At 38.3% G+C, this 25,274-nt stretch overlaps 1 protein-coding gene across 1 annotated transcript in view; it reads right to left on the reverse strand.

The window, feature by feature from the left end:
• Positions 1 to 25,274, reverse strand: part of LOC308696073 (low-density lipoprotein receptor-related protein 8-like) — a gene marked incomplete at both ends in the record, with an annotated part of 85,761 nt that overhangs the window by 3,616 nt on the left and 56,871 nt on the right. Inside the window, 11 exons of the mRNA XM_081374441.1 lie at positions 721 to 873; positions 1,737 to 1,878; positions 5,696 to 5,835; positions 5,974 to 6,092; positions 7,400 to 7,627; positions 10,899 to 11,070; positions 14,668 to 14,793; positions 15,307 to 15,426; positions 19,782 to 19,904; positions 20,350 to 20,472; positions 24,502 to 24,894. Coding sequence (XP_081230567.1) covers positions 721 to 873; positions 1,737 to 1,878; positions 5,696 to 5,835; positions 5,974 to 6,092; positions 7,400 to 7,627; positions 10,899 to 11,070; positions 14,668 to 14,793; positions 15,307 to 15,426; positions 19,782 to 19,904; positions 20,350 to 20,472; positions 24,502 to 24,894 — 1,839 coding nt within the window. The remainder of the gene's footprint in view (positions 1 to 720; positions 874 to 1,736; positions 1,879 to 5,695; positions 5,836 to 5,973; positions 6,093 to 7,399; positions 7,628 to 10,898; positions 11,071 to 14,667; positions 14,794 to 15,306; positions 15,427 to 19,781; positions 19,905 to 20,349; positions 20,473 to 24,501; positions 24,895 to 25,274) is intronic.

Below are 25,274 nucleotides of genomic sequence, written 5' to 3' on the forward strand. Positions count from 1 at the left end.
AGACAAAGTTGACTAAAAAGAGGAATAAAAAATCAGCAAAAGATTGGCAAGGAGTACTTTCCATAAGATCATCTCTCAATGCAAATCAAACTAGCTATTAGGCTAACTGAAATGAAACCATGCCAATCTCTAGGTATGGTGAAGGCTATGTGATGATGTGGGGCTATTTTAATTCCAAAGGCCAAGGGAACTTTATCAGGATGCATAGTATCCTGGATCCATGAAGTAACTGGCCTTTAAAAATAAAAATCTGCCTGCCTCTATGGGAATTTAACATAGGGGTGTCCAGACTTATGCACCCTGTATTTTAAGGAAGAACGTTTATTTATTTACGATACATTATTCATTCACAAAGAAAATTGGTGTCCTTAAAGGTTGGATTTTTCCTATTTTTTTAAATTAAGGCATTAAGTTCAGTTTCCAAAAGATGATTTTTTATTCCTCTTTTTAGTCAACTTTAGTATGGGTGTCTAAACTTATGCTCAGCACTGTATATATGAAAAACTGACCATAACATAGAGATGGTGACATACTGTGACTAAATCACAGCCAACCAGAAGACATTTGATGTTTAAAGTGAGAAATCAAGCAATCAACAAATCATTCTGCTGCTTGATGTGGTTAGGACAAAACTCCTGAAGAACTAAAACTAAAACTCATGGACGTGATCATGTCCCACCTAGCCAGGACACAGTGTAAGGCACAATGTGATGAGCTCACCTGGTACACATTGTCGCGTGTCAGGGCTGAGCTCCTCGCCGTCAGGGCAAGCGCAGGTGTATTTGGGTGAGTGTTCGCTGATCTGAGGAGCTCGCAGACAAAGGAAGTCACAGCCTCCGTTAGTCACGCCGCCCAGGTTACAGCTGTCAGGAGCTGCGCGTACACACACACACACACACACACACACACACAAAATGATAAATCATCCATCAGAGGAGACGACACAACCATCATTCTCTGAGCCATATGGGTCAGTGGGAATACACTTCATCTTCAGTCTGTGGAGACTTAAAGCGTAACTCTCGCCAAAATGCAACCTATGGTCTTTTTGTGAATCTACCCGAGGCAAACTTTCATTTAAAAGCATAATTAGGATGGAAATAGACTACTTTTGATTGACAAAATGCCGGCGGCCAGAAACAACAACAGCTTCAGTGAGTTGTTCAAAACCTTTCTTTTTAGTAAACTCTGTGCACACAAACAATGTTCTCAATGCTCGAGTTCATGTGTAGAGCCCCTGGTGATACTTCGAGCAAAGTTTCATGTTGTGTCGAGTCTTCTTAGTGTTTTAAAAATAGCGATTTTGATGCTGTCATAGTAGCGCCCCTAGCACTCCCATTCATAAGGCAATTTGACCGAAAACGACAATACGGACAATCTTAAAAGTGTCGTTTCCATCCTAATTATGCTTTTAAACGAAGGTTTGCCTGGGGTAGATTAACAAAAAGACCCTAGGTTGCATTTTGGCGAGAGTTACGCTTTAAAAACTATGATTAATTTTAAACAGTAAACTGTTGATGTTTATTGTTTTTGGTTCCAGATTCTGATGTCAAAATGACTTACATGCTGATTAAAACAGAAATGTTAGGCAAGATGGATTACAAAAGGGAGAAATCCGATTCTGGGTGGATTTGGTAAGGTGTATTAAAAAACTTCATTTAGTACGCCATTAGTCAAAAATGTCAAAGAAAAAGAATGACAAATTAATAAATATAGTTGATCTGAAGTCCACACACCCCCAGGTTGGCTCAGCTCGTGGAAAACCACAATATCATGAGGGTCATTGAGGTGCTCGGCAAGGCTGGTCACATCTTGTCCTGTGAGTCTGTTTGCGCTGTAAACGGCCTCCTTCTCACGGTCCGTCCAGTACACCCGATCCTGAGAGACACAAGAGTCAACATTGCTAATTGGTTGCTAGGGGGTTCTGGGTGGTTTTAGAGCATTGCTAAGTGGTTGCTAGGGTTTCCTGAGTGGTTTCTATGGTGTTGCTAAGGTGTTATGGATGGTTTTAGGCATTGCTAGTTGGTTGCTAGGGTGTTCTGGGTGGTTGCAAGAGCAGAGCATTGCTGGTTGGTTGCTATGGAGTCTTAGGTGGTTTCTATTGTGTTGCTAAGGTGTTCTGTGTGGTTTTAGGGCACTGCTAGGTGGTTGCTAGACCAGGGTATTGCTGGTTGGTTGCTAAAATGTTCTTGGAGAGTTTAGAGTGTTGCTAGGGTATTCTGTGTGGTTGCTATGGAGTATTCTGTGGTTTTTGTGGGGTTGCTAAGGTGTTCTGAGTGGTTTTAGGACATTGCTAGGTGGATGCTAAAGTGTTGTGGGTGGCATTTAGGGCATTGCTAGTTGGTTGCTAGGGTGTTGTAGGCAGTTGCTAGAGCATTGCTTGAGTATGGGAGGTTTTAGAGTATTGCTATGTGGTTGCTAGGGATTCCTGTGTGGTTTCTAAGACATTGCTATGGTGCTGTGGGTGATTGTGAGAGCATTGTTGGTTGGTTGCTAGAGCTTGGAAGGTTTAGAGTGCTGCTATGGTGTTATGTTTGGTTGCTAGGGTGTATTAGGTGGTTTCTAAGGTGTTGCTAAGATGTTCTGTGTGGTTTGAGGCTTTGCTAGGTGGTAACTAGCATATTTATGTTGGTTGCTAGAGTGTTCTTGGAGGGTTTAAAGTGTTGCTAGGGTTTCGGTTTCTAGGGTGTTGAGGGTGGTTCCTAGGGCATTGCTAGGTGGTTGCTAGAGTGTTCTTAGCAGGCGCGCAGATGGCACTGGGGACGGGGGGGACATGACCCCCCCAGATTCATAGTGACCCGATCCGTCCCCCGCCCTCACTATCCCTACGAAACGCGACAAAAATCGGTAAAACAGGGGATTAATCACTGTTTTCGCTATACATTATGTGTATACACTAGGCTATAGCCTACATAAACGTGTTTTTGCAAAACGGATTTAAATCCGATCTTCAATTCCCGCGCTTGGTCCCGCGTCTGTGACTTACTTTCACTTTGATTTGCGATAGTTTGCTTGATGAATATGTTCAGCTTCTCGTCTGCGGCGATGCTGTTCCAGTAGCGTCGCCATATCTGGCTATAACATTACATATAGCCTATAACACGCTCTCACACGTTTATTTTTTAGCATTTTTGGAAGGAGTAAAACTTACATATATGGTTTCAACAACCAGATGCATTTACACTTGTCCAGTTTCGTCTGGAATGCGGCCCAGACCTCCTCCTGAAGTGGTTTGAGCGATCGGATTCAAATCTGTCTCGAATGCGTTTTGGAGGGCATTTACACCTGGTCTTTTCACGATCGGATAGCTATCCCATCACAGAAAACGCATGAAGTGGCCAGGTGTAAACAGCCCCTATTTCTGAGCTGAACCGGTGATTTTCTGAACTGAAAAAAAAATGACTGTATAAATGTCATATAAAGGCGATGAAGAGACAAAAAACAATCACTTCGTTTTTTCAAAAACCAAACAATTAGTATTATTATTATTTGCACATAGGTTCTTTGCTTTTTTGTTCATAATGATAGACTTTGTATGCTGAGATAAGCAAATGTTTAAAAAAAAACATACTTTGCTAAAGACATGAAGTTTTGGTGGGTGATTGGCATACTAGTCAAATCCACTGATCTATATAATGACATTCTATATAGATCAGTGGTCAAATCTGATCATGCATTGCTAGTGGTGATCAGGTAGGCTTTTGTTTACATTTGGTCATTGTTGTTTATCCATGATTTCAAATAACAACCCCCCAATGGCTTTTTAATGCAAATCATTAGCCCAAATTATGCATACTTGAGCACTAGTTAAAGCCCAAATTACGAATATAACGAATTGAGTTTAAATCATTTGCTGACAGCTTGGTCCCCCCCAGTTAAAAAATTCTATCTGCGCCCCTGGTTCTTAGAGGGTTTGCTAGGGTGTCCTCAGTGGTTTCTATGGTGTTGCTAAGGTGTTCTGAGTGTTTTTTGTGGGCAGGGGTCCTCAAAGACATTGAATCTGTTATGATGGTGCAAGACAAGAAGAGTATTAAAGACACAAGGGCAGAATCATAACAGAATCTCCCTTCTGACACAACATGCATGATAGCTTGTGATACAGTCAGCAAGAGATCCAGTCAGCAAACGCCACTTAAAAAATGAAGAGGAACCAGACAAAGCACCTCTTCATCAATCTGCTTGCATCACAGATATTGAAGTTAGCTTCAAACAATGAAAAAAGGGCATCTGGGTAAAACAAATATCTACCTAGTGACTAGTCTCTGCCAAGAAAGAATTCCACATTAAAAAGTCACACATTATTTTGTGTGGAAGCTGTGTTACTGGGGTGAAATCCACAGCAGGATCCTCTGTCCAAACTACAGCTGCCACAACAAAACCATTAATTCTGCGGCTGATGGGTAGGTGTATAAGATAACAGCCCTTCAGCATTTAGTCCGCCTCTGCTGTGAGATCAAGTCAATCTTAGATTAGTGTTGCTAGGTTGTTCTATGTGGTTGCTAGGGTGTCTTAGGTGGTTTCTAAGGCGTTACTAGGGTGTTTTGGGTGGTTTTAGGGCTTTTGTGCTTAGATTAGTGTGCTCACCACAACTTGAGTCATGCTTGTGTGAAAATACTATAATCTTCTTTCTTCCTATCATATCCCCCACCCAGAACCCATCCCTATGTTACCATGGAGACCACTGAGCTTAAGCAGCAAAACAATAAAGGGAATTGTCCCATATTAAAATACAATACATCACTGAAATAGGATGTTGAACATGAATAATTCTGAGCATGATTCAGTTTTACATTTAAAGTGGCTTCAGACACAGCTTCAATCAATTACCACAACATTTCACAGCCCATAGTAGCCACTCACCTACACATGCCACTTCTATAGATGATATATCGCCCAGGGAAATTAATTGCTGATATTTATCCATTCTGAGATCCCTTTGAGGTCAGATTTTTTAAAGTAATACTTTTATTCAGCAAGGATGCATCAAATTGATAAAAAGTGACAGATTTATATTTCAAATAAATTCTGTATGTATATAAAAAAATATCACGGTGTCCACAAAAATATGACTCAGCTCAACCGTTTTCAACATTGATAATAAATCAGAAACGTTTCTTGAGCATTTCTTATAATCAGCATGTGATAGGCTGATTAGATATCTGTGTTTGAACAGGTGTACCTAATAAAGTAGACAGTGTATATTAAAATAGAAACAGTTCAAATTATAATAATATTTCACAATATTACTATTTTGCTAGATTTTTTAATTATTAAAACACTGAACCACCAGTATTGTATAAAACTTATAAACTTTTTTCAGTTTTGTTTTCATTAAACTGTATTATATAAATATCAGCATGATATTCGCCCTCCTAATGTCTGCATCACTGCTGGTCATTGAAAAATCTTTTAAAAATGTCATTATAAATGTTTTTGGTTTTTAGCCACCAATCTCCTAAAAATGTGATCTGGTCTTTAAAACTGTAATTCTGAAGAAAACAAGTTCTGCAGTTCTGAAAATGCTGCCATATAAATAAATCTCAAAGTAGAAAATAAGAAAGGCTTTAATGCCAACTCGGCCAAGATACTGACCATACACACACATTTACCGACTAGCTGGTGTTAATCACAGGCATGTAAACACACACATACAGTTTGTGTGGAAATAGAAGAAATATTTAGGAGGCTCACTCACCTCGAACACAGCGAGGGCGTAAGGGTGGCCGAGTCTCTCGCTGGAGAACAGGATGACTCTGCGATGGGACCCATTTAAATCCACACTGGAGATCAGGTGTAGTTTTGAGTCCACCCAGTACAAGCGCTTACCAACCACATCTGCATGCAGAGACACAACACTACTGTCAAAGAGCCTGGACACTGCAGATCACCCTTACTGATTCATAAGAGTGCATAGAGCTCAAATGGTTTAGACTTAGAGCGCAAATAACAGAAAGGAAGGACCATAATTCCTACCGAGTGTGATTCCATTGGGCCACTCAATGTCCTCAGACACCAACACCTGCCGATCAACACCGTTCATGCCAGCCTTCTCAATCTTGGCCCTGATGCCCCAGTCAGACCAATACATGAACCTGTGAAGACAAAGTGTTCACCAGAAAAAAAAGAAACAGAAAAAACATTACTGCCACTGAGTTTGAACCTCCATAAATCCAATACGACTTGATAACAGTGAAAATGCTTTGAGTGGCATGTTGTCGTTGCCAGTGATTAAAAATGTATGTCATTTTTTAAAATACATAAAAAATGCAATTCATTATGCAGTGACTTGAATACAAATAGATTTTAATATTTTTTGGGAGGGTTGAACATGTCAGGGTACAACTGTCTTGATGCAAAATGAATAGAAAAGCATCATTAAAACAATGTAATTCTTAAAAAGACAACCTTATTAATTAGTATTCTTTATTTACTATTATAGTAAATACTAATGTTTTGAATTGTCATTTTTATGTTTTCCATTTGTATTTTTATTTAAGTTTGTGCTTCTGTCATATATATATATATATATATATATTTCTAGTTAATTTAGAATTTATTTTGCATTTCAGTTTTAGTAACTTTAGTACTTCAATTTAAACTTTTTTAGTTTTAGTTAGTTGCCAATTGCTCATTTTCTTTTAGGATTTTTAAGTTTAAGTTTTTCATTTTTTTTTTATTTCAGCTTTAATTCAATTAACAGAAACCTTCCCACACAGCGAGTAATGAATTGAGTTCCCTTTCGCATCTCCTTGCGCTTAAATATTTCAATTGGCAGGGCTTAAAGTTTTGTGACGATGCAGCGCCAACTGTCCCGAGTGTCATTCACGTTTGTTCACGTTCATGTTCTCACAACATTGCATTCTTAGAATTCATTAAATTGTTACCAGCCAACTGGCGATTGGCACCGTTTCATATCCTCGTCAATACTGGTGCTTGGCGAGTGTTCATTTTTACATCACATTTCTTTTCTTGAAAATGGTAGAAAAGTTTTTTAAAACCAAATGAAACCAACATGAACACAAAGATAAAATGAATAACTTGCTGAATAAATTTGAAACTAGATGTTTAAAAGATTTTTGTCTTCACTTCACTTTTTTGTCAGAGGTGAAGGTTATCGCAGAACAGTCTTGAAAAAATGACTAAAATAAAATAGGTTTGTCTATTTTGTGCCATTCACTATTGTGAGCAAACAACAGCAAGTTTGCAGCTATTCATATGAGCGTTCAGGTTATCTCTATGGATTAGTAGAATTCAATAACATTTCCTCTGTTATACTCCACAGCCTCCATGTGCGTGTCACTGAAAGCTTATCTTATCATTTCAGTGACCTTTAGAGGCAGTCTGGCCTTTTGTGGTTTTGTTTTTTAGACTGGCAGTGTAGAGTCTGATATGCGCTCACCCTCTCTCTGGATCCACAGCGATGGCCCGTGGTTCGCTCAGATCGGTGTTGATCAGCACGCGTCTCCTGCTGCCATCCGCTGAAGCCACAGAGATGGTTCTGTCGCCCGAGTCGGTCCAGTAGAGGTTGTGCTGAACCCAGTCCTGTGCCAGCCCTTCGGGGGAATGCAGATCCGAGTCGATCAGAGTAACGTGTCGAGACGGGTCGCTCGCCTCGTGGATGTAAGCACTGCAGAGACGTGCAGACAATTAGAGGTTCTGCTATTAGGCACACTGGGTCCACTAGTCAAATCAAATAACTTCAGTTGGGATTGTTTTATCTATCGTGACAGAATGAGGAAAAATCCTCTGTCCACAAAGATCTATTGTCATTTATTTTGTAAAACATGTAACAGACAAATATGTTCAGAGTTATGCCAGTGAAAATAAAATGAGGCTGGATCACTGCAGAAATGAACATTTGTGTTCACATTCAAGCTAGAATTTTTGAGAACCACCTGACTATACGTTTTTTAAGCACAGTTTAGAAATTGTATTTCCTACGTGGTTTTTGTTCCAATCCAGCATTTATTTCAAAATCCACGTCAAAATACTAGCATTCAAAAATTTGGGGTCAGTAAGATTTTAAATGTTTTTGAAAATCACGTGTTGCCCAAAAGCTGACAAAAACTACAAGCAAATCGAACACGATTGTTGTTTGTTTGCACTACTAATGAACGGACCGTCAACTACATGTTTTTTATGCACATTTTATTTGCATTTTTTTGTTACTGATTTAGATTTTTTTTGGGGGGGGGGGGTGAAAATGTCAGCGTGGTACAACTGTCTTGATATCAAAATAGAGAGAAAAGCCTCATTGAAACAATGCAATTCTTGAAAAGAAAATCTGATTAAGTAGTTTGAAATAGTATATATTATTTCTTAGAAATATATCATAGTGTCATAGTCACATAAAAGTCATGTAGTCACCAAACTTTGACTCCAAGATTGTCTAAAATCGCTTTCTAATACTCAAACTTCACTTCACAGATCACATGATCTTCGCACCATCTGACGTGTTCTTAAGTGTCACAGGTGTCTCAATAAAGTAATGCCACAACTCTCATAGCCTTCTATTATCAGCTTCCATTTCATCCCAAACTAGTTCAAGCTCACAGCGGAGACGTTACGGCTAATGACTTTACACTTTATCCTCAGTTATAGGTCCAAAAGAGACAGACAGAGAGAGTGCAGGGGCAGAGTACTACCATATAATAAGATACCATATCATTTTGGGCAGCCGCAGAGGTGTCTATTATTAGGAAAGCGAATGTCCCCAATTAGCAAGATCAAATGGAATGTGCAATTAGGAGGAAAGAGATGGACTGTAGAAAAATGAGTCAAAAGGGTTTTTTGGGAGTTTCAAATGAATTTGTAACAGGGCTAAATGGAAAGAGTCAAAAGATATCCTGTATTACATTTGACCTGATGCCTACACAGGGCACTTTGAAGGGAGAACAAGCATGGTAATGGCAGTCATGTTGCAGGGTCATTTCAAACCGTGCTCAAAATAAAAATTTTCCGAAGCAAAAACTTTTTTAAAGGGATGTTTAAAGAGACTCTCAGTGGATTGATAAAATAAAAAAGGCCGATATTATAAAAGTATTACTATCGTCAACTATTTAATACACTTTTTAGCCCATTTGTATTTTGTTTTTATAACACACATGTGTGTTAAAAGCACACACATATTTAATATTTAAATAAAAACAATAATATGTAATATATTATTATTACTTATACTACAGGGCCGTTGAATGCTTAAATCTGATTGGTTGACGCACATTCTAAGGTGTGCATTATTTTCAGGGAAACGCACGGCTAAAGTAGTTCCAGGCAGGTCTTGACCGCATTACAGTTCCATATCACTTCGCGTAGTTAACGGTAATAACGGAAAATAGGATACAATTCATAACAAGAAAAAACATGCAGCCCCATGCGCTTGATCTGCAATTTTCAATGTCTAGCTTCACAATCAATGGAAACATGCAGTTTAATTTTAATAAAAAAAGGATATTCCTATCTATAATCAATAGAAAATTAAACTGAATATAGGCTAAATAAATGTATAGTCCTGCAGCACGGATTATTATTGCAGATAATATAACAAATAAATAATTATTGATAGGCCTTACTTGTTAAAAGGCTTTTTTTTTTTTTTTTGGCTATAGTCTACTGTCATCTGTCAATAATGAAAAAAAGAATGAACGAATTAATTAAAACGAATTGAATTAATAAATAAATAATAATATTGACGCACATGCTTTTCTGTCTCATTATTGCAACATCTCTCTCTAATAACTGCATAAAGCCGAGCCGAGGACACACTTTAAGGCCGGTTATGAATGTAATTTGATGACTGATCACGCGTGTTCAGCGCGTTCAGTCTGTGTTCAAAATCGGTGTTTAAAATCTGCTGCGATGAAAACAGTCAGAGAATGTGTCAGCTAGTCGTGTGTCCCCAGCATTAGTCTGCTATCAGTGGCTCAAACCTCCGTTACTAACTCTAAAATGACGTTTTGGAATTAGCAACGGAGGCAGTGGATTAGATGCGTAAGAAATTAGTCCTACATACAAGAGCGTTTTAATGACAAAAACTTTACAAACATAATCTGAACAATGTTTAGAGGTGTGGTAACTGTAGTATAAGCGGAATAATTGACTTCAGGCCGTTGAATTATTAGAAAAATAATGCACACCCGAGGTGGTAATGCGGTCATGACGCGAAGCGGAGTGGCCGTTCACCTCAATTATTGTCGTCAATTATTCCTTACTTAAAAAAATCTTTCTTTTGAACTTTCTATGAATCAAACATCCTGAATTGTTTTTTATAATAGTTTCCACAAAAATATTAAACAGCACAACTGTTTTCAACATTGATAATAATAAGAATGTTTCTTGAGCAGCAAATCATCATGATTCCTGAAGGATCATGTGACACTGAAGACTGGAGTAATGACGCTGAAAATTAAGCTTTACCGTCAAAGGAATGAATTACAATAATATTTATTAAAATAGTCTTCTAAAATTGTAATAATATCTCACAATAATGAAATAAAAGCAGCTTTGGTGAGCATAAGACCCTGGACTTTTGAAGATTACTGTGCACATATACATATTCCCAAGGAACACAGGCTTTTGAATGGAACACCCACATAATATTTGTTTCTGTAATATGGCAGTTTAAATGTTTCTTAAGTGCTGTTTTTCTGCCTCTCTGCATCTCATCAGAATGATTTCAATGGTGTGCTGTCTAGAGAGTAAGTGTGGGGGAGAGATATGTAAATAAATGGAGCCGTATCTCCTGAGTTCAAAATAATTAACATATCACAAGCATGTGAAGCAGCAATTTACTGTTCAATCAAGCCAGGCTCTCATAGCAATGGCCACGGCTCCTTTTAAGTGCACAGCCAAACAGTTTCCATATTTACAGCATAACTAAAAAGTCGATATGAGGTCACCTGTATATTTTGTGTTGAAAACGATCACACCAGAACATGCGGTTGGCGGCGACGTCTATATCAATGGCCACTGCGTTCTTCTGAGTAGGAACCACCTGTGTGTAGTCCCTCTTCACCAGGTCAATACGCCTGATCTCGTGCCTGTTCGTGAACATCAGGTAAGGGCTTTTTCCTAAAAAAATAATAATACAAGGACAGATGATCACAGAGAGTAATAGATGACTTAGTCTTGACACAGAGAGAGATGAATTCTTCAGAAAATTGCAAATGATAAAAAAAATGTTCTGAGGTTGCTGACTACCACACTTTTATAAAATATACTATTTTTACAATATTTAATTAAAGACATAAGAAATTCTTTAAATAAATATTATTGTAAATAAAATAATTTATTACAAAACGTACACACACACACACACACACACACATATATATATATATTATACATATACAGGGTATATGCAGGAATCATAGAGATGAATTTACTACCTTTTACTACCTTTTTTACTACCTCCACAATATTTTTTACTACCAACACGACATCAAGCAGCAGCCCTTTTTTGGGGGGTGTGGGAGGGGTATGCAAAGCACCACTTACTACTTACTATAAGGTATAAGTGTGACACTGTCACACCCATCATACATAGTTTTATCCTTGCCACACGCAAAACTTTTGGCTATATCGGAGTCAGTGAACATGTTTTCGAACGATTCCCCAATGCCCTCATTCGAATTATATGAATGATGGTTGGCTGCGATGTTCAGGCACCAGAGAACCTCAGCCCTGAGGTCTGCTGTCTGGCTATCACTGCCGTGGTGGTGCTGGTGGCACTGGTTTGCTGCTGAGGTGGTGCGACGACAGCTGACCTTTAGAGCTGGGCAATATGGACCAAAAGTCATATCCCGATATATTTAGGCTGAATATCGATATACGATATATATCCCAATATTGTTTCCGCAAACTGAGAGCAAATGTTCAGTCAAAGTCAAAGCCAAATATGACCTGTCACAAGTAGTTTAACTGAAACCGGCTATTTTAGTGAACAGTTGCAAAATCAAATGAATAAATAATAAACAGGTTTCTTCACCTTTGGGCTGCACGATTATGACAAAAATCATAATTGCTGATTATTCCCTTGGAATTGTAATTGTGATTTATTAATTATGATTATTAAAGTTTACATTAAATATATATAAACAAATGTTATGTAAACATGTTATAATTTGCCTATATATATATATATATATATATAGGCAAATTATAACACGTTTACTCAAAATTTGTTAACACACACACAAGTACTCCCCCTTTACTTAACATAAATTGTAAGAATATGACTAATAGTAAAGACTAGTACTAATAAATAAATATTAGGCCTATGGCTATGCTAAAGCTATTAAATAGCAGTCCCAAACTAGTTTTTGTTAATACAATGTTGGTATGAGCCACTACAGTCATTTAAAAATATAAAAAATAACACAGAAAAATAAATTGTCATTTTGGGGTTAATATGGAAACGACAGTTACCATGGTGAATACACAATATTAACAATATCTGTTAATGAAACATGGAAACTGCTCCTGGTGAATAGAATGAAAATCATACCTGCATTACTTTTAATTCGTGTAATTTACAACGTAACGGCGTTGCATGCTCGTAGTTTCTTTTGCACTTTATATACAGTGAGGCGATACACAGCGCGCGCCGCCGCATTTGCGCGTGTAATTGAGTGTGCGCTCCGAGAACAGGATAACGGCTGACAGGACAAGAAAGTCCGTTTTTCTGAGGTGAAAGACTTAATTTCAGCGTACACTTATGTCACTGCCTGGTAGTTCCTATTGTGCTGGGTTTTCTGAAGTATTCATGATTCGCCTCTCATAACATAACGCTCTAAACACGCACGCAGAGTGGAAAAGGAGGGGCGGAGAAGCGGGGGCGCGGGGAGCAAGGATCACAGCGCGTTTGAACTATATCGACATATGCGATATGGTCTAATTCCATATCGCATTTCAAAAATATATCGAAAAATGGAAACTCATATATTGAGGTGGTGATGAAAAATTTACTACCAAGTCAAATTGCGTTTGTTACCTTTTACTACCTTTCAAGGGCCTTAATTTTGGTAGATTCTTTTTACTACCTTTTACTACCGCGCGGACACCCTGATATATAATCTGTCTTGCAACTTGACATAATTTTCACAATCATTAGGATGCATAAAAATTAAGGTAACATTTAATGATCTTTAATGAAAACTGACTAGAAAGATGTATCTTGCAATTTATTTACACTGTCTTTTCATCTCATCTCATTTAATTTCGACTATAAACTCATATTCACAACTCAAATAAAAATTATTTGAAAAAACAATATTTTGCTGAGGTGCTTCAGATGTTGCTCGAACCTGAAATCGTTCGAAACTATTAGAGAGGTAATCAGGAGCATGTCACAGATACGGCTGATGTAATTTAACCTGTATGCAACCCAGAATATTCCCGTAGAACTACGTTAAATTAACACAATGATTCATAAGTAACAGTCAGCATAAGCAGTGTCTGCTAACGATAACAAATACACAAAGCCATTTACAGAAAGAATGACATCTTTAACATTTACATATACTGTAGACTGAGAGCAATACATAAAGATTATAATAACTCCAGTCACAGAAAGAGAAGCAATGGGATTCACTTATCTTTATCCCTCTTAAAAACTGTTAAGCATTGCATTTCTTCAGCTAGATCTCTACATCACACACACACTGTATGTCAGAGCGCCCCAGGTCTGTGTCTTCTACTTGAAGGCTGATGAGCCGTAGAGGGCACAGGAAGTAGCAGTCAGTCATGTGATAAGATCTAATTGGACTGTCTGCAGTAGCTGAATGAAACGTGCTGGCAAATATTAATAAATGATTTAAAGAACGCAAATCCTACATTGTGATCTAATGTAAGATGACCAGCTGAAATGGGTCAGTGTAAAGCGTCAATGTTGGGCTGCAAATAGCTTCTTTCTCCATTGATGGCAATTCAAAGTTTATTTTTAAAAATTAAATACATCTGTATACATAATATGTAATATATATCATGCATTTGTATATTCATTTATTCTACATACTGTGTATTACACAAATTATACTCTTAAGCTCACCAAGGCTGCATTTATTTGACCAAGAAATACAGTAAAAACTGTGAAATATTACTATAATTTATTCCTGTGATGGTAAGGATGAATTTTCAGCATCATTAATCTAGTCTTCAGTGTCACATGATCCCTCAGAAATCATTAAAATATGTTTAGTGATTTGGTGCTCAAGAAACATTTCTTATTATTATAGAAGTCGAAAACAGTTGTTCTGCTTAATTTTTTTGTGGAAACCGTGATAATTTTTTTTCAGGATTCTTTGATGAACAGGAAGAACAGCATTTTTTGGAAAAATGATATTTTTTGTAACATTATAAATGTCTTTACCGTCACATTTGTATTAAAGGGGAATTTGTATCAATTACTCATCCTCATGTCATTCCAAACCTATAAGACTTTTGTTAATCTTCATATTTTTTATAAATTTGGAGAGATTTCTGTCCCTCCATTGACAGTTTACGCAACTACCACTTTGACGCTTCAAAAAGTTCATGAAGAGATTGTAAAACTAATCCATAACTGAGCGGTTTAGTCCAAATTTAAGAAGAGACACGATCGCTTTATATGATGAACTGACTTAATTTAGGCTTTTATTAAACCATCTGCTTTTATAGTATATATCTTACCCTCAGCTTTACAGGTCTTGCTTACGGGGTCCATCTCATACCCAGGGTGACATTCACACTTGAAATCCCCTTTCAGGTTGATGCAGATCTGACTGCAGGCATCAGGGTTCTCACACTCATCAATATCTGCAGAGTAAACAGATACACTGCAGGCATGATCACTCACTCAAGACAGGTGAATATCATGGCTACACTGTATGGTACAAAGGAGGATGTTATGACACAGAATAGTGAATAGACATTTTATACAAATAAATAATAGTTTGTTCTGATATTCATCAGGTCTTGCACACACTGCAGGGACTAGTTTGCAACACTGACACTAACCCTGTGGTGAAATAATTTTGTATGTTCACTGTACCAGCAAAAGCTTTCTCAGATTAGCTTTTTTTGGATTTAAACTTCAAGTTCTGTACATAGTAAACATCAGAACATCTCTTCTCCTGTCTCGGAAAGCAGATTTTAAAATCTTCGTGTGGAAACTTATTTTAAGTGGCGTCAGCACACTGAAACATACATAACTTGGCACTAGCGAGTTGTAATATTTGAAAATGATTAGTGCAACTATGAGTGCAGTAGTCTATTATATCAGCTTTACTTTTACTGTCAAAGTCATCTCATCATTGAGTCAGGCCTGACCTCCACATGTCCTCTTGTCCAGGAGCTTATAGCCAACAGGACACTGGCACTCGTATCCAATGGGACGATCCACACAGATGTGTGAGCAGCCTCCGTTGTTTAGCAAACATTCATTCAAACCTATGAAACAGAGAAGGGATGGGGTAAAATGTAAGTTTGTAAACACCCTAGATAAAGTGACATTTTGGACAACACAAATGTCAATTTAATGCACAATAAAAAGCAAAAAATTTGTTAAAAAAATTAAGCATAAAAACCTATCACCTGTAAAAATAAAGTATGCTTAATTGTACTGAATTAGCAATTGTAGTGTACTTAAATAAATTAAAAAGTATAAAAAACTGTACTTGCAGATAATATTAAATAAAACGCTACTTAAGTCTACTTAAAAAAGAGTACACTTTTCATTAATGTTTCTTAACACTTTTGAAAAGTGCAATTTGTAATAATGTCAAATTGAAAGTTGTCATTCAAAGTACACTTTAAGTCATTATGTATTAATAATCTGTCACCATGCTTTTTTACACTTATTTTTATGTCGACTAACATACTAAAATACATGTAAAGTGCTTGAATAATAATTTGAACTGTGTCATTCGATATTACATTTATAGTTACTATGTACTAAATTGCAACTTCATCATTAGTATTACACATGTGGAATTAGAGATTTTAAATACATAATATACAAGTTTCAACAAATGACATCAAAGTATATTTCAGTTTCCCATAAATTCGAGAGTATACTTTTATCATTATTTCAAAGACAAAATAATTATGAATTCACATAAAGATGTAATTAAATCCTACTTAAGCGGGTAGAAAAAAACACTCTAAAGTTCAGTTAATTGCATTTAATATAAATTTACATTTAAAATGCTTTTTTTAATTTAATTGCAATTAACATTCAATTAGTGTCAGAGTGTCAGAAAACATAAAATGTAGTTTGCACTTAAGTACATATTTTTTAAAGTATAATATATGATGATGATTGAGATGATATGATGATGATATGAGATGATTTACCACATGATGATTTCATTTAATTGAATGCAAAAAATACAAGCCATTTGAAAACAAATTTAACTTGTATGCAGTGCAATGTTAATATACCATGTTATAATAACAATTTCGTTTTTTTTTTTTTTTGTAACAGGCATGCTGTTAGTAATAATAACTAGTGCTAAGTATGTGTAGTAATATAACTTAAACACATTTCCATATTGCTAGGAATAATGTTTATATCACTTCAATTTGTTCCACTTGTTTAATACCATTGGGGTTTCATTAGGCTAGTGGAAAACCTGACTCTAGAAACATGATCAAAAATCAAACATATTATTAGTCATAAGTCATAAGTTTTTTTTCTTTCATCCAGCAATCTGTGTGTGAGTGAGAGTGGCAGTATAAAAGTGAATACATCCAGCACAATTACCAGCTTCATGCCTCGTCTACATTCTCAAGGGTCCGTTTTAAAAACACACATGAGTGCGGGTGACTTTACAGAGAGAGCATTAAGACGGTGTTGAAACTTTCAGGCTCTGACTCATCTCATCACTCAGTCTGTGGAAGCTAGTGTTGCAATATTTGCAGTTGAATCCCAGGAACATATTGTGTCTGAGAGCTTGAATGAACATATTGAGTACTCTGTGGACAAAAATTTAATGAGGCAAAATGGAGACGGCTATGTGGGCCAGAAACGAGCAACAATGTGCTTTCCCTTTCTTCAACCAGGTGTTCTCTCTAGCTCTGAGTTCATTAGTAGGTGCTGGCATCCTGACAAAATACATGGAAGTGAACAATTTAGGGCAAGGCAATGTCGCTTGGAGCCAGCCATATGCCAGTTGAGCAGCAGAGGCTTCTGGATTAAAGAAGACGACACAGAGGCCATTAAGACAGAGTTATGAGCTCTTTCTCTGGAGACTGCGATTATTGTGGCACATGGGTGAAGGTGGCATTTATGGGAGGAGGATAAGGGTGCAGGTTTGAAGAGGAGACACACACACACACACACACACACACACACACACACACACACACACACACACACACACACACACGTCTCTAGAACAGCCACAACGGGCCATCATTCCTCTTTGATGCTAATGAATTCTTTGAGACTATGGGAGGCTTTTCTTCTATTCATCAGAGGAAGATGGTGATACATCAGCTCTGCCCCAGATAGTGCTGGGGATATATGAGTGTGAGAATAAATATAAAAAAAATCCTGTTTTCTCTTCCCTCGTTGAACAGCTGTATAAATTACGAAACACTTTCAACAGTTCTTCAGCAGCATCCTGGGTAACCCATTTGGGTTTGGGCTTTTTTAGCATGTTGCTGTGAAGTTGCAAATAAACAGAATGATCTGCATATTTTACCTCAGTAAACAGAATGATTTGACGTATCATCCCTATGATTAATGATATCCCTATGATAAGTATGAGCAATAATAAAAGAGATGTTTGCTAGTGGTACAGACAGAAGATCAGTTAGAAAGAAAATAAAGACGTTTGATTCCAAAAATTCAAAGAGATATTTGTGGTTTTTAGTCAATGCCTGTTATAAGTTTATAAACTGTAAAAATGTAATTGTTGAGAAAGCTTAAAAATTCAATGCAACCTGATGCATTCAGATTTTTAGGTTCTGACAAATATTTGTCTTGAAAAATGTGCTAACTAACCTTTGTTTTGTTTTCCAGTTTGAATTTGTTCGTTCACTAAATGCCTCATTCAGCCAATTTAAGGCAACTACAGAGTTCTTGTTTTCACTTGGTAAGACAATAAACTGATCTATCATTTGCCATATACAGTAACGAGCCAAAACATTATTACCATTTGACTAAATTATGTTTAATTAACAAAGTTCGGGAGGAACACGTTCAAATTGCCTAACAAATCAGCAAGAAATTAGGCCTATATATATACAGAGCCGACCAATGTTCATTGATAGTTTTCTGCATCCTACACTCCTCACACTCGCCTGCTTACTATCCTAATCAGAGATACGGGGGGAGCACTCTGGGATCGGGCCAAAATACAGAGCTCGGAGCCCTACCCTCGGACAGCATGCCAAATACGCATACCTTTTATTCTGTCTAAATATTTGTAAGTGTGAACTCGTGAATGTGCTGTTAGATCTCAGCTTGCTGCCAAAACAGCACTTTAAGAGCCCTGAAGATGTCCTGTGGTATCTGGGACCAAGACGTTAGCAGCACATCCTTCAACTCCAGTGGGTTGTGAGGTGGTGCTGCAGTGGATTGAACTTGTTGGTCAACAGATGCTCAGTTTAACTGAGATCAGGGAAATCACCTTGAACTCTTCATCCTGTTCCTCAAACCATCCCTGAACAATGTGTGCAGTGTGTCAGGCTGCATTATCCAGCTGAAAGAGGCCACTTCCACCAGGGAACAACACTGTCATGAAGGGCTGTACCTGGTCTGCAACAATGTTTAGGTAGGTGGCACGTGTCAAATTTACGTCCTCATGAATGGCCGGTCCCAGCAGAACATTGCCCAGAGCGTCAGACTCCCTCCACCGGGTTGTCATCATCCCACAGTCCATCCTGGTCCCATCTCTTCCCCAGGTAAATGACACACACTCATGTGGCCATCCATGTGATGTAAAAGAAAAAGAGACTCATCGGACCAGACGACCTTCTTCCACTGCTCTAAAATCCAGTTCCAACATCCATCCTTGCAATCCCGTTGTAGGCACTTTTGGCGGCGGCATTGGCACTCTGATTGGTCTACGGCTATGCAACTTTATACGTAACAGAGTATGTTGTGATGCATTCCTCCCATTAACATCATTAAAATTTTGTGTGACTTGTGCCACAGTAGACCTTCTGTTGGCTCTGACCAGTCGCGGGATAGCCTTTGTTGCCCTCGTGCATCGATGAGCCTTGGGCGCCCAACACTCTGTCGCCGGTTTGTGGTTTGTCCCTCCTCGGACCACTGTTGGTAAATTCTCACCACTGCTGAGTCTTGCCGTTTCAGAGATACTCTGACCCAGTTGCTTGGTCGTAACAATTTGGCCCTTGTCAAAGTCGCTCAGATTTTGCTTATAATCTAACCAACTCAGACCTTAATATGTGACCTTGTTAGGCGATGATCAACAATATCAGCTTCACCTGTGAATGGTCATAATGTTTTGGCTTGTCAGTGTATATAGTTTTATAGAACAATTAATATGTGAAGTGAACTATGCAATCATTGTTTCTGAAGGTGCAATCAGCTTACAAAACAAAGATATCTGAGAAATAATTTTAGAAGGTTGTACATACAGTAGCCCTCAACACTTGACACACAAACCTCAAGAACGATTGTAAAACTTAAAAGTGTCTCAAATGTACAATCAAAAGTCAGAGGTTTCAGTATGAACTCAAATATTTGTAATCAAATTCTTCCAAGACCAAATAAACTATCCACATTCATTTTACAGCTCTTTGTTCTATATGTCAACAAATAGGTTTCTTACTGCACTCCTTCTTGGGTTCGTCCGACCAATCCTTGCAGTCCTTCACGTTGTCACACACCTTGCTGCCGTCAATGCATTCCCCATTCCTGCAGAGGAACTTCAGAGGTCCTTCACACTTTGTGGCTATAGCATGATGGGGAAAAAAAGACAAGATGCTTACAGAACAGATGGCAGGTTATTTGTTAAGTTGATTTCAATTTTGTTTTGTTTCCTCTCACTTAAGCATAAAAACTCAGAAGTCCTCAGTGCACAAATATAAACTGGCGTTTTAAAAGACGTGGGTCATTTAGGTGAAGACTCTGCACGTCTTCCGAATAAAAGCCATTTTCAAAAGGATTGGCCAATTTATTTCCACACATGAAAGCTTATTACCGCTTAGACACAGCCCTCTTTGAGCAGGACACGCTTCTGCTATGGGGAGACAGGTCTGCACTCATTAAACTTTGAAGGGTGTCGAATTAAAGGGCGGAACCAATTTGATCTCTGGGAAACATTTCACCCCGCTGAATAAGCAGCACAAAAGATCTGTGGAAAGGACACATACACACACACACACACCAAGACGTACCATTGACACAGCCAGCCTCATCGCTTTTGTCGAGGCAGTCGTGTATTTTGTTGCACTGTTTGATGCCGTGGATGCAGGATCCGTCTCCGCACTGGAACTCATCAGGTCGGCATGTGAGCAGAGCTGCAGATGAGCACAAACGTCAGCCAATCCCAGACACATAGATTCCAAACAGACCTTCATGGGTTTTATCTTTACAGAACATGCTTTGGAGCTTCATAATTGGTAAAACCCTTATGAATACAAATGTAGTCTGTGACTCTGTAAAAAAAATTATAAACATTTTATATACACATCCAACCCATTTTTTATTCGATCACTTAAAGTACATGCATGTCACTAGCATAGTCACACTTCTCCCTCTGAAAACCTCCAGAATCACCCTTTAAAGTCTTTTCACAAAATACTGATATAGTTCACTCATTCTTACACATTTACAGTATCTATCAATCAGTATGTGTGTGTGATTGAGGTATGGGGACAACATTTTCCCTCAAGGATAGTAATACCAGAATTTTTTTATCTTGTGGTTATATTTTTGGACCCCATGAGGAAAACAGCTTATAAATCATACTAAATACATATATTTTTTTTGAATATGTAAGAATACAGAAAGTTTTCTGAGATAGGTTGTGTTTAAGAGTAGGTTTAAAGGGGACCTATTATGCCATTTTCACAAAATGTAATATAAGTCTGTCCCCAGAATGTGTCTGTGTGTGTCCCCCCTATTTGGGGGTGAGCAATATATATATTTTTTGTGTGTGTGTGTCCCTTTAAATGCAAGTGAGCTGCTGCTCCGGGCCCCCTTTCCAGAAGAGGGCGGAGCCTTTACAGCTTGTTCTTTGGTCACAACAAAACTGCAGAATCTCACACAGCCAAAATGCCAGAAAGTGACGGCCTTGTGTGTTCGAACAGGAGTCAGACACTGGTTGAGAGACTCAGGAAGAAGTTACAACTTTTAGAATGCAACTGAACGTTTCTGAATGGTTAGTGGATAAATGTATATAGTTGTTGTTGGGTTAAGATGATTCATCTCAACGACTCCTAGAACCATCATGTTAATCTAAAAATCTTTCAGAAACAACTTTGTGACCCTCGTTTGTGAAGCAGCCTGGCGTAAAATGATTTGTGCAAATATATAACACTTCAATGACTTTCTTCAACACATTCCCTTCATAAATGAAATTCAACCACAGTGATCAATCCTCAGTGGCTGAGATGCCGGGAGTCTATGGAGACGTTGGTACATCCAATAACATTTGTAATGTTTTTTGGCGCAGACGTATATCTGAAGCTGCTACAGGGAGGAAACAGAAATGGCGGACTGCTGCGGCTCACTCAGGGTGGGGTCTATGCTAATAGGGCAGATCGTCACCCAGTCATGGGCGGAGCTTACGTAAGAATAGGGGGAAATCTGGAACCGCTTGTTCAGAGAGACTGGTCATGATTTATGAGGATTATAAAAAAAGGAGTGGGTGGATTTTTACCATTATTGGCTGATTCCCACACACACTGTGGACACACATTTATACTTATAAAAGTGAATTTTGCCCAGCCCTATTAAGGTTAAAGAATAGAACATACAGTTCGTACAGTATTAAAATCATTATGTCTATGGAAAGTCCCCATAAATCATGGAAACCCAACGTGTGTGTGTGTGTGTGTGTGTGTGTGTGCATTTATACGAAGCCCAAACACACAGGCACAACACTCCACAGAACATTTTCAATAGGCAACATGAAGCTGTTCGCAGTAAGATTTGGGACAAATCCGACCTGATTTAAAAGTTTGCGTGGTGGGCATGACAGTTTAAAGGCACTTTCAAAGTCCAAGAAAATCTTTAAAAACATAATCTAATACTAAAGCGTTCCTCTTTAGTGAGTGTTTCTGGAGAGCTGCTTTTGAATTACAGAGGCTTAATTATGCAAACACATCTGAGTACACAAACCATATTGCCCATTATGAAGTTCAAAGTAAAACCCCCTGAAACTCTGCATAAGAACAAGGGATTAATGTGATTATAGAGCAGTCTGTGGTAGATGTACCCTCCCTATGTTTCAAGGGCTTTAAGATGCTCAAGGACATGCGCTCAAGTTGCCTAGCAACCTCTGCTTGCCCGTTTTCCCTCCGGCCTGGGCAAAGTGACATCGTAATTGACCTGGATGTTACCTGACAGTGGGAATGAAGAAAGAGGAAGCATGTTTAAAACAAGCACTCGGTGAACTTATCCGGCCCATGAAGTCAACCTCAGAGAACGAGAATGTATCGTAATTAAAATCAGGCCCTCTCCTGGGCACCTTGTCTCTCTCCCATGACTCCTGGGATCTTGTTGTTTACCAAAGACGCTCTCCTGCTATGTCAGATAACAAACACCTTGAGGAAGCTCCATTCTGTCAGAGTTGCCTGGGGAACGAGCACGACAGCGGAGATGTGACATTTGAATTTTCCAAGCTTTGAGGGAATGATGTGATGCGGAGATGATGTGACAGAATTTTGACAAATCTGATTTCTGATGCACATCAAAGTCATTGCTGGTATATATGAAATTAAATTGTGAACATACCATCTTGTGCGATACCATAACTAGGGCCAGGCGGTAGAAATGCATTAATTTAGAAAATTAAACGGCTTCAGATATGTGACTTGTCCAACCAAATGAATCATGTATCACTTGATTGAGTTTTGAAAATGAATGTGATGCAGCTGTTTCTGTACTGATGCCATACTTCATTTCCTATGAATAATCACAACCTTTTGGTTTGTGGACATCAAATCAGTATACATAAAATCCAACGAAAAACTAAAATATCCAAAAGAAAAAACAAAACACTTCTTTGGTTTATCAAAAAATGTGAATGACTACATGGTTATGTAACATATGTTTCCGTGTTATTCAAATCACTGTGATATGAGATTTTGGTTTTTGATTTCTATGAAGGTTACTACAAAGGAATAGGTTTATATCAAAGATCTAAAACAAGTTAGTCAACTTTAGTGATAACCAAGCAAATATTTAATGATCCTAATATCTGATATCTCGGTAGAACTAATAAAACTGAATTATTAATTGAAAAAAAAAAATCAATTAGTGAATTTAATGAACATACTTAAAGGGTTATTTCAAGGGCTATTCTTCTAAACCCCTAAAACTTATTTCATCTTCAACACACTAAGATATTTAGAAAACCATATGAATCAAGTGGTTTAATCCAAGCCTTCTAAAGAGACGCAATTATTTTGTATGATCAACAGATTTAATTTATGGTAAATAAAAGCTCAATCACGCTTGCCTGATGCGTGAGAATCAGAAGGTTTTTCTCTATTTGATTAAATTATAACATTTTCTTTACACAAACTGTGTAATATCAAAGGCAGTGTACTATACATGCCTTCACTGTAGCTGTATGCCAAATCCTTTTTTACGCATAATGATGTGGCACAAAATGAAATGCTGTATAGGTTGTGCTACATCCATGAGCATCACCCGCTTTCCATGTGTTAAGTGCACTGTAAAATTAGAAACATACCGTACTCTACATAAATGCACAAACGCTTGGCTAATATACAGCAAATGTGCATGAAAATGTGTGTGCTGCCTGTCTCCCCACCAAATGCTTTGACTCACGTGGCAATAATGGCTTCCACAATAAGACTTGTCATTGTGTGGGTGGAATTGCTAATAAATGGCAGGCAGTCAGAAAAAATTATCTACTGTGAACTTTCGCTTTCCATCTTTGGCGAAACCTCACACTATCTGAGGGAATTTAATTCCCATCGGAGCATGTCAGTGCGACGTGCCCTTCAGAAACATTGTTGGGGTCGTGTGGATTCTTCCATAAATGTGGTGGTGATGCCCGAGCACCTTTATGCACACTGTGGAGTGTTTGTTTTTTGTATATCAATGCTGCATCCAACAAGTTCACTAGGTAAAAAATTAGTCTGAGGGAAAGATGCACATCTATGTCAAAAAGGGTTAGAATGAATGGTTGAATGAACCAATTCCCTAAAGTAAACTGTCTGAACCAATCAATTTGCTGAAATGAATCCCAACCAAAACACAAGCTGACATAATTTAAACATGAGAGTCAAATTAAGGGAGCCATTAAGTTGTACAGTGAGATCCTACAGGAAGAAGTGACGGTGCACACTCACGGCAGTCCACCTCATCCGACTTGTCCTTGCAGTCTGGGTCCCTGTCGCACCTCCAGGTCAGTCTCACGCACTCCCCACTGCCGCAACGAAATTCTCCAGCACTGCATTGCAGTCTCCGGGCGGGTGGAGGAGCCGGTCGACCGGACCCGCCCCCGCATCGCACCGCCCACTCATCAGAACCGTCAGAGCAGTCGGGGTCTCCGTCGCAGGTCCAAGGCTGAGGCACACACTCGGAGCTGTTGCAGCGAAACTCGTGCGGCCCACAGGTGGGTGGAGAGCACTTCTCCTCATCGCTGCCGTCTCCACAGTCGTCGTCGCCGTCACACACATAGACCGGCGCTAAACATTTACGGTTACGACACTGGAACTCCCCCGCTGAGCAGGACCGGGCGTCTGGGGACAGGAAAACAGAAATGAAGAAGATATATCAATGAAGATGAAGAATATAGATGATATAGAAAGAAAAAAAGACATGCGTGGCCATCAACTACATGTCCTGCTTAGTGGTAGCTCATTCAAAGTGTGCAAAAAATTGTATTTCATTCAGATGAAAGCACAGAGGACATTTTTACACTCACCATCCAACTCGTAACATTTTAAGAGTTATTACAAAACACACTGAAACTGAGTTATTAATGGTACTATAAGAATTTACTATTCCAAATCCTCTTCCTCCCGTGTGAGACAAAGGCAAAGTTTGAGGTCGTGAGATTTTTATATTTTAAATAAATCAATACTTTTATTCAGCAAGGATGCATTAAATTGATCAAAAG

This window comes from Scardinius erythrophthalmus (assembly GCF_964197995.2).
Source record: "Scardinius erythrophthalmus genome assembly, chromosome: 9".
NCBI classification, from domain to species: domain Eukaryota; kingdom Metazoa; phylum Chordata; class Actinopteri; order Cypriniformes; family Leuciscidae; genus Scardinius; species Scardinius erythrophthalmus.